Below are 9292 nucleotides of genomic sequence, written 5' to 3'. Positions count from 1 at the left end.
GTCCGTGAACTTTGACATTCAATTTCAATATATTGAATATGAATGTAATTTGAATTGGATTTTCATTAATCCTAATTGCAGTTAATGTTGAACATTTGTCGAAGAAAATTTATCAATTAATAAATAAATATTTCGTTCAAAATATTGATGAAAACTTTGCTTTTCAAACAAACTATAAATGTACTAATATGTTATTTTGTCCGTGAACTTTGACATTCCATTTCAATATATTGAATATGAATGTAATTTGAATTGGATTTTCATAAAGCAATTATTTTTGTAAAATTATTTTCTTAAAAATAATAAAATTTTCATAAATATTCTAAACGTTTATTTTTTGTTGTTCAAAAATTAACTTATTAAGAAACTATTGTTGTTCAGATATTAATAAAAAAATGTTTATTTTTATAGAAATTCGATTAATTTTTCTAATAACAGATCGAAACTACAATTTTTAATCGGTTTCTATAAATTCCGGTGATAATTTTCGAGATTATATACAAAAAATTGTTAGGAATTTTTGTATTTAACAAGTTTCTAATAGAAAAGGTGTTAATTCGTACATTAATAAAGTGTACATTCTTTTGTGCAAAGTTATTTTTAACTTATACCTTGAAATAACGCTTAAAACAAATATTAAATAATTATACAGTCGATTTTGATAATAGTAATTCACTTTTACAATATAACTTTTATTTATTGTTCATTATATATTTTCTTAGTCGTTTGGATTAGAAATATTTCCATTTATTAGTTTATTCGTTGATTGTTATTGGAAATTGTTAGCAAATATGTATGAAAATCGTATGGACTTTATTTTCGATTTCAATTATATTTAATCTAGCTCATATATTTGGTAATAAGTATAAGTGTTTTATCAACCTATGAGAAGATTACGCCACTTCACCTACAAATGATTAATATACAATTAAGATGTTTTTGGTTAATCTTTTTTCCATATAATCTTGGACAGTTTTTAACTGCAAGATATTTACATTTCTAAATTTGCTTTAAATTGCTTACAAATTAATCGTTTTTGTGTAAATAGTAATTAAATGTTTGTTTGCTAAAAATGGAAGCAAAACATGTTTATGGTCACTCGTGGTAGTAGCATTCGTTCCCCTTTTCGCATTCGATTAAATAAACGCACGGACCACAATCATTCCATTTGCGTAAGTGCGCATCGCAGACGATCCAAGTTTAAAGTTTCATCATTCATCAAGTTCCGCATTACAAATATTTTTGTATTTTTTTTTTTTTGGAATTTTCGTTATGAAGATCCACAAACCTTCTCGTCACCTCTTCCGGTACTATGGTAACTAAAATCTTTAACATTTTTTTAATCGAAACCTTGCGAAGACAGTCTTTGTCTGAATCTGTACGATAAGAAAACCGGCTTCAACTAGTTTCAATATTTGCCGAAGCAATATCCTATCCAATAGGTGATAATAGTGCATTTCACATATCTCATATAAGTTTATATAAACTGTGTATTTATGCTACTGGTAATCTCTTGAATCTTTATTATTGATTTGTTTTGTGCGTGTGTTTTTAGATTCTCTGGATGAGATGGGTAGCAGATCGAGCCTCAGCAGGGAAGTAGACGTTGGTAACGACCATTGGGGGATGAATTACCACGAGGCGGCGATTTTTCTTGAGGTAATTGAATCTCTTTCAAAGTAGTGACTAGTTTTGATCGAGGTTCATTGCAGGAAGGAGAAAACAACGAGAAGTTTGATTCGCATCCGCGACATCCGGCCGCGCTTCCCGCTTACCTTCTGGTACATAATAATTGGTATTATGGCTTGGATTTGATTGCTTCTTTGGTTTTGCTGGCGTTGGCCGTGGCTGAAGAACCTGCAGTTGCCGATTTTACTCTCCCCGTGGGAATCCATGGGACTCTGGAGTTGATGGCGCTAGGAATTATAACCATTGAATTATTCTTGAAACTGCAATGGACTGGTTTCAGCACGATTTGGAAGCACAAGAGGACTAGTATAAAGGCAGGAGCTTTACTCATCATGGCTTGCGAGGCTTTGATTGTTCTGATCAGGCAGGAGAGTCATTTCAGGGTTACTAGAGCCCTGAGACCTATTTTCCTAGTCGATACTAAAGTCTGCGGCAATGTAAGGAGATTCATCAGACAGATATTCCAATCGCTTCCACCGATCCTCGACATGCTTGGTTTGCTCATGTTCTTCGTGTCCAGCTACGCTTTGTTAGGCTACTACCTCTTCAGCGATCACCATCACAACTTGTACTTCAAAACATTACCAGACAGCTTCGTGAGCATGTTCGTTCTGCTGACGACTGCAAACTTTCCGGACGTCATGATGCCTTCATACGCGAGCTCCAAATGGAACGCTATATTCTTCATAAGTTACATCGGCACCGTCTTGTACGTGCTCATGAACTTGATGTTGGCTGTGGTATACGAAACCTTTACTGGAATCGAAAAGGATAAGTTCAGGAAATTGTTGCTGCACAAGAGGAAAGCGTGCAAACTTGCGTTTCCGCTGTTGGTGAGCAAGCAGAATCCGGATGGAATAAAGTTCAAGCAGTTTTCGGGCATGATGCAGTATTACGCTCCAAGGATCTCTAATCGCGACGTGGTGCTTATATTCAGGCAGCTGAATGCCTCCGGCTCGGGGAGCTTAACTTCTGAAGAGTTCTTTGGGATTTACGATGCCGCCAGTCTGAGGTGGCACTTGAAGGACCCTCCGGATCCATGGTTCAACGCCGCTTGGCCTCCGTTGCGTTTTGTTTGCAGAGCCGCAAGGGCTTTAGTTCTTTGGAAATACTTCGAGCATATTGTTTGTGAGTATTCATCGATCCGTCGTTACAAGAGATCTTGATAATTTAATATGTTCTTTCAGACGTTTTGATTATCGGAAACGGAGTGGCGATGTTCATTAGAATTGCGCAATCCGCGCAAAGCCTTGAAGAGAGCGCAACCATGTTTTCCAACTCTTGGGACACCTATCTTTTCCTATCAAGTAATTCAATTTAAAAAAAAAATAACTTCTTGAATTAAATTATTAATAACATCTTGTTTTGTAGTATTCCTCTTTGAAGCCTTGATTCGAGTCATTGCTATTGGTTGGACGCAATACATAGGCTCGGGATGGAACATTTTCGATCTTGGCGTAACTTTGGCTGCACTCCTAGGATCTCTAGTACTATTATTTAATCCCACATTCACAGTGGTTGTTATTCTACGACCATTAAGGTAATATTATAGTATACAAACTGTATATTCATTGCTTCAATTATTGGTTTACTTTCAGGCTGTTGAGGTTGTTTAAGCTGAAGAAACGCTACCGCGATATTTTCGGTACTTTAGTACTATTATCACCTCTTATGTGGTCTACAGCAGTTGTGATGTTGGTGATGTACTACTTCTTCGCCATCATCGGAATGGAGCTCTTCGCCAGCTCCTCCGAAGCTCTGAAGAACTGTTGCGTCAACACAACCGTGGAGGATTTCTTCAAGTACAGCGCGAACGGCACTACCGCCATCGGTTACTATTACATGAACAACTTCGGAAACTTACTATCTTCCGGGGTAACTCTATTCGAGCTAACAGTAGTCAACAACTGGTTCATAATCATGGACGCCTTCGCTCACGTCACAAACCAATACTCTCGCATATTCTTCATGCTGTTCTACCTCTATACAATGGTCGTCCTAACCATAGTCGTGGCTTCAGTCCTCGAAGCTTTCAGATTCAGAATACAGTACAAACGCCAAACTTCCAAACGAGATGAAGAGCAAATGCTACTTGAGGAAGTACGTGTCGAATGGAACTCACTAATTAGTCAGGTGCAGGATTCCAAATACATTGACGGTTTGAGGACGAATTTCGTGCCTGGAGGTGTAACGATTTACGTGGGGAAAAGACGAAGGAATCGCGAGGTTCTGCAGAGGAGGATGTACATGGCCGAAATTGAGAAGTGGTTGGTGGAGGATGAAGTCCTGGATCGCGGCATCGATCTAAGGGAAGTCGCCGAAGGAATCCTAGACTCACGACTGAGAGACTCGACTGCTTAAAAAAAAGGAGAGAAGAATCATCATTAATAAATCTAGTTAATCATATATTTTAAGCAACTTTTATCTATCATTTAAACTAATTGAGTGTAAATAATTTGTTTAGGTAAATTATTGAGATATGGTAGCTTAGATCTAGTTATACATGTGATAAAAAAATATCTTATCTGGTGAATTGTGCGTCGGAGCTTATGTATAACCAAAGAATATCAATCAGAGTTGATATTTATTGAACACGGTAAAAATAATGGTTTTCTTTTATTAATTTATATGTATATTTTAATACTGAACCGAACATGCTAAAAAAATAGTAATTAACTAATTAAGACTTTCTTTAATAAGCGTGTTTGTTTGTACTCCCGTATCGATGAGACTTGATGAAATGGATATTAAAACTAATTTATTCTCAGTATTAAGTATATGTATATTTTATGACTATATTTTAAACTCCATATTATGTAAATAAATGTTATTTATTTTAATCAGAAATTAAAAATACTCAAAAACTTAAGTTTTATCATTGATTCCTATACTTAATTTTCCTAATTATTTAACTAAAATCTGTGATAAAAATATAATTATCAATCTTGTTCTATTTCAATTAATACTGAAAAATTGACCATTTAGTTAAAATCACTATGATTATCTTATGGCAACTCAAGACTTTGGCGGAAAGACCTATGATCAATCGGTGGCAATCGCAAGTCCGACTACCATAATCCCGACAGTCTCTTATTGTTATAAATTTCTACAATAAATTTTTTATGGTATTCAGGATTTCGATATAGTCGGGATTTTGATTGTAGGGACTTTAATACAGACGGGATTTCGAACGTCGGGATTTCAATAGACGGTCTTTCGGTTGTCGGGCTTGCCATAAGACCCATGGTCAATAGTTCTTTGTAACAGTTGAAGACTAATATAAACTAATTTCTTGGAGAATTTTAAGGATTTCGAGGTGGATTGATTTGAAAATATTTTTGTTGTTAGTTGGTTTGATTTTGTTCTTTGTAAAAAAAATTGAATATTAGGGATGTTGAGGAAGTGTTTTGGTTTGAAAATATTGATGAAAAATGTAATAAATCCACAATTTATTGACAATGTCCAGCATAAACCATGGGTTAAATTGTAGTTCTTAAGTCTAGAAAGTCATACGGTGTGGGTACTGTGTCGAGAATAGTGTCCACGTAGCTTTCAAGTAACGCGCCGTGATGCTGGGATGGGGCGTCTTCTTGATGGCAGCCAAAACAACCTTGTCCATGGCCTTTTGGGCTGCCTTCTTTTCTGGGGTCCAGACGTACTTCTCCTTCTTGGCGGTGAAGATTTCGGTATCGTCCTTCTTGGCTTCCCTCTTCTTCTTTTCCTTGCGCAACAGATTGTCGTTGATGTCGCTTGGGATTTCGATGCCAGAGATGTCGACGACGGTCTTGGTGGCGATGACGAAGTTTTGGTGGATACGACGGAGGGGAACGTGGTTGAGGACGTATGGGCCGTTGATCAGCAAAAGACCGGAGTCCAATTGCTTAAGGAAGACGACGCGCTTTCCCTTGAAGCGACCGGCCAACAAGATGAGGACGGTACCTGGGGTAATGTTCTCACGGAGCTTGTATGGGGTCCTCTTAACTACCTTCTTGACCTTCCTGGTCTTCTTCCTAAAATACAAACCATCATTTAGAAAAAAAAAGTCTTCACAACTTCACATATTTGATAGCACAAAAAGAATATTCAAGAGATGTATTTGAGACACACAAAAGCTCCATTCACAGAAAATCAGAGGCAGAATCTGAAAAAGAAAACATAAAATTAGTAAAAATATTCAAATCTATTTGTTTTTAACTATTCAATAGATTTGCATCAATCAGAAAGTTAATAACGCAAAACTGTTTATAATCAAATAAGTTCAGAAGTGTCCTAAGATATTTCATCATTCTAATAATTAACTACTAATATTTAAATCAATTATTAAACTTACTTTATGATATAATTCTATAACCCTTAGAGAATACGCCCTCATCAGATTTATAATGTTAACCTGTAAGCAAAGAAAAAAAACATTAATTTCACATTATCAATGAAAATAAATTATATAATTTGAAATTAATTAAATCAGTAATAATAACGCAGTTTTTTGTAATCAGAGATAATCAGATGTGTCCTAAGATATATCATCATAGTAATTTAAAATATTCAATATTTTGAAAATAAAATCTTATAATTTACAATTTTTTTACTTACATTCTGATAAATGGTCGTTTCTAATCATTTGACTTCAGGATAGAATGAAGACATTTGGTAATCTGAAAATAAATAAATTATTTAGTAAAAGATAAAAAAAAATATGAAAGTAATTATTTTTTAAAGTAATAATTCAGAAATAATAACGCAGTTGTTTGTAATCAGGATAATTCAGATGTGTCCTAAGATATATCATCATTTTGATTCTTTACTTAATTTAGAAATATATAAAATACTTACTTTATTACAAATTCCAAGTTTTCTTCAATATGCAAGTTCGTCCAATTAAGATCCTGAAAACAAGTAAACTAATTAATTGATTGTTGAAATAGTAGTAATTAAAAATTGTAATTAAATGATAGTGATTTTCAGAAATAATAACGCAGTTGTTTGTAATCAGAGAACTATCAGATGTGTCCTAAGATATATCATCATATTAAATCTTAATAGTATTATTAAAGTAATTTATGATACTTACATCTTGCATTGAAATCATCCACTGAATATTTCATCTTCAATCAGAATACAAAACCTGAAAAATAATAATAATAGAATTAATATAACATTTTAAAAAATAAATTTTATAAAATTGTATTAAAAAAATTAATCAGAAATAATAACGCAGTTGTTTGTAATCAGAGAATTATCAGATGTGTCCTAAGATATATCATCATTAAGATTTTTTTATAAGATTTTTTTTTGTAATAAAATAAAAGTTGATACTTACATCGTAATAGTTTTTCTTAGATCATAGACTTTGGATTAAGTTGTTGGTAGGAAAACAATCTAAAACAAATAATTAAAATTAATATGAAGAATTAACAAGGGAATTTTAAACTTTTAATAATAGTTTTTATCAGAAATAATAACGCAGTTGTTTGTAATCAGAGAACTTTCAGATGTGTCCTAAGATATATCATCATTATGAATATTTTTGAAAATTTAATAAATTTATAAATATACTTACATTAAAAATAAAGTAATCCACTCCAAATCAAGGTTTATCAGGAAGAAACTCAGAATTTCCTAAAAAGAAATAAAGCTAAATTAGTTAGGAAATCAATGTAATTTTAAGTATTTAATGTGTAATGAATTTAATCAGAAATAATAACGCAGTTGTTTGTAATCAGAGAACTATCAGATGTGTCCTAAGATATATCATCATTATGAATATTTATAAAAAAATATATGAATTTTTGATATACTTACATCAAAGATTATTGTAATCCTCTCTTTATCCACGTTTCCAGGTTAGGTTACACGGATTATCTAAAAACATAATACATAATTAGTTTTAAATGAAATTAATAAAAATTAAGCGTTTAATGGTAAAATAAAGTTGATCAGAAATAATAACGCAGTTGTTTGTAATCAGAAAATTTTCAGATGTGTCCTAAGATATATCATCATTATAAAAAAAATATTACTTTAGAGTAAAAGTAATATTTTAGTATACAAAAATATGTATTACTTATTGTATAATGTATTTTTTAAATAAGATTACAGTATAAATATATTTACCTTTTATTTAAATCCAATTCCATGTCTTCTTAAAAAATGATGAACCATGTGTGTCTCAAAGGCTTCCCAATAAATATCCTTTTCATTTCTTTCAAATACAAATGCTGAAAAGCAATGGGTTATTTATACTCACTTAAGGGTTGGGTAGTAGCTTGGTTTGCGCTTCAAGGAAACAATACGGGTCTTTCCGTTCTTCTCACCACCAATTGGCTTCTCAACAGTGAGGGGTTTCTTCACATGCTTGGCAGTGTGGGTCTTCTTGCCAACAAACTTCCACAAAGCCTTCTTGTGGTACATTCTGGACTTGGAGAAACGGTATACTCCATTACCAAGATCGTAGTTCCTGGCATGTCCAACTTTCTTGTCTTTAGCAGCAACAGCCACTTTCTTAGCCTCAACAGGCTTCTTTTCGACCTTGGGAGCCATCTAAAATAATAATAAAACACTATAAGAAACTACACACAATAAACACTACTAAAACTAAATGATTAAATAAAATTTTAAACTACATTTAAAACAAAATCAAACCACTTGTGAATCTATATTTACTTGGATTAGTTTTAATACAAATTTGGGATTTAGTGAATAGAATAAAGCTTTAAGTAAATGTTGTAAGGAGACGCTATGAGTAAAAACTTTAACGGATTTTGTAAGTTATTACGTTTCAGCAAAACATTAAATGTAAGACTATAAAAAATGAGGTTTTTAGTGTCGTTTTACCATGTGTTTAGATGGAATATTGTTAGATTAAAGGGATGCAACATACTTTTTTCCTAACCTAAGAGGACCCGTCAAAACATGCAGAACTTTTGTAAACATTATGTGCGAAATATGGACTTTTTGCAAAAAATACTTATTCGTGTGGATAGATTCGGGATAGGTGGTTTGATTTTCAAATAAATGTGGTTTGCTTACGTGAATTTTACTTAGATTAACTTAGATTTAAAAAAATATATTTTCCGATGCACTTACTTCGTGTAATCAACTATGGAGAAAGAGGGACTCGCATGCGTGACAGCCGCAAAGCATTGTGGGCCGACGCGCATCCAATAAGTGACAGACCATATTTCGGCGCTAAATTCAAATACGACTGTTTTTCATAACATAAAAGTTTAATTTCAGCTGTTAATTAACAACAAATTCATTCATTATAGATTCTTTAATAATTATTATTTAATGTATGGTGAAGATAAATTATTATTAAGTACTCAATTGAGAATATTACACAAAATTGATGATGGCAATACGATTTACAAAATAATTATATTATTAAAGAAATAATTTATATTCAATAAACAAACCAATTTCTAATACATTTTAAAGTATATATATATTTACTAAATACATTAAATAACTTTAATAAAGTTAAATAAATACTAATATTGTTATGCAACCAAACTTACACATGTTTTTCGCAACTCATTTTACATCACTCATGTTTTTAAAGAAAAACATGTAAAAATATTAGTTTCTTATGTAATTAATTTTG

At 32.4% G+C, this 9292-nt stretch overlaps 2 protein-coding genes and 1 long non-coding RNA gene across 6 annotated transcripts in view; 1 reads left to right on the top strand and 2 right to left on the bottom strand.

Moving 5' to 3' along the window:
• The window catches only part of LOC108559610 (two pore calcium channel protein 1-like), a 6382-nt gene extending 1908 nt beyond the window's left edge, over window positions 1-4474 (top strand). Inside the window, exons 1-6 of one of the 3 annotated variants that reach the window (XM_017916942.1) lie at window positions 1156-1315; window positions 1556-1659; window positions 1713-2817; window positions 2877-2996; window positions 3061-3229; window positions 3288-4473. In XM_017916942.1, the coding sequence (XP_017772431.1) occupies window positions 1273-1315; window positions 1556-1659; window positions 1713-2817; window positions 2877-2996; window positions 3061-3229; window positions 3288-4050 (2304 nt within the window). In that variant the 5' untranslated portion in view covers window positions 1156-1272 and the 3' untranslated portion in view covers window positions 4051-4473. Of the gene's footprint in view, window positions 1-1155; window positions 1316-1555; window positions 1660-1712; window positions 2818-2876; window positions 2997-3060; window positions 3230-3287 lie in introns of those variants that run through there. The other 2 variants (XM_017916941.1, XM_017916939.1) reach the window with 2 other exon arrangements.
• A 647-nt stretch (window positions 4475-5121) lies between these two features.
• Window positions 5122-8846, bottom strand: LOC108559612 (60S ribosomal protein L6). 2 transcript variants are annotated; one of them, XM_017916945.1, is made up of 3 exons: window positions 8776-8846; window positions 7937-8229; window positions 5122-5699 (listed from the first exon to the last, which is right to left on the bottom strand). In XM_017916945.1, the coding sequence occupies exons 2-3, from the start codon at window positions 8227-8229 to the stop codon at window positions 5189-5191; spliced, it is 804 nt and encodes a 267-aa protein (XP_017772434.1). In that variant the 5' UTR covers window positions 8776-8846; the 3' UTR covers window positions 5122-5188. The 2 variants fall into 2 exon arrangements, with proteins under 2 accessions (XP_017772434.1, XP_017772435.1); XM_017916946.1 differs by having other exon boundaries at window positions 8719-8786.
• On the bottom strand, window positions 5706-7930 carry LOC108559613. The gene is made up of 9 exons (XR_001890941.1): window positions 7804-7930; window positions 7492-7551; window positions 7250-7308; window positions 7010-7068; window positions 6761-6814; window positions 6523-6575; window positions 6283-6344; window positions 6020-6079; window positions 5706-5830 (listed from the first exon to the last, which is right to left on the bottom strand). It is a non-coding gene; the product is annotated as an uncharacterized LOC108559613 (long non-coding RNA).
• Window positions 8847-9292: the final 446 nt, after the last annotated feature.

The sequence above is a fragment of the Nicrophorus vespilloides genome, unplaced genomic scaffold (assembly GCF_001412225.1).
Source record: "Nicrophorus vespilloides isolate i.1.1-1 unplaced genomic scaffold, Nicve_v1.0, whole genome shotgun sequence".
Classification (NCBI taxonomy): Eukaryota; Metazoa; Arthropoda; class Insecta; order Coleoptera; family Silphidae; genus Nicrophorus; species Nicrophorus vespilloides.
Note: the sequence above shows the minus strand (reverse complement) of the source record. Positions and strands in the feature narration are given on the sequence as shown.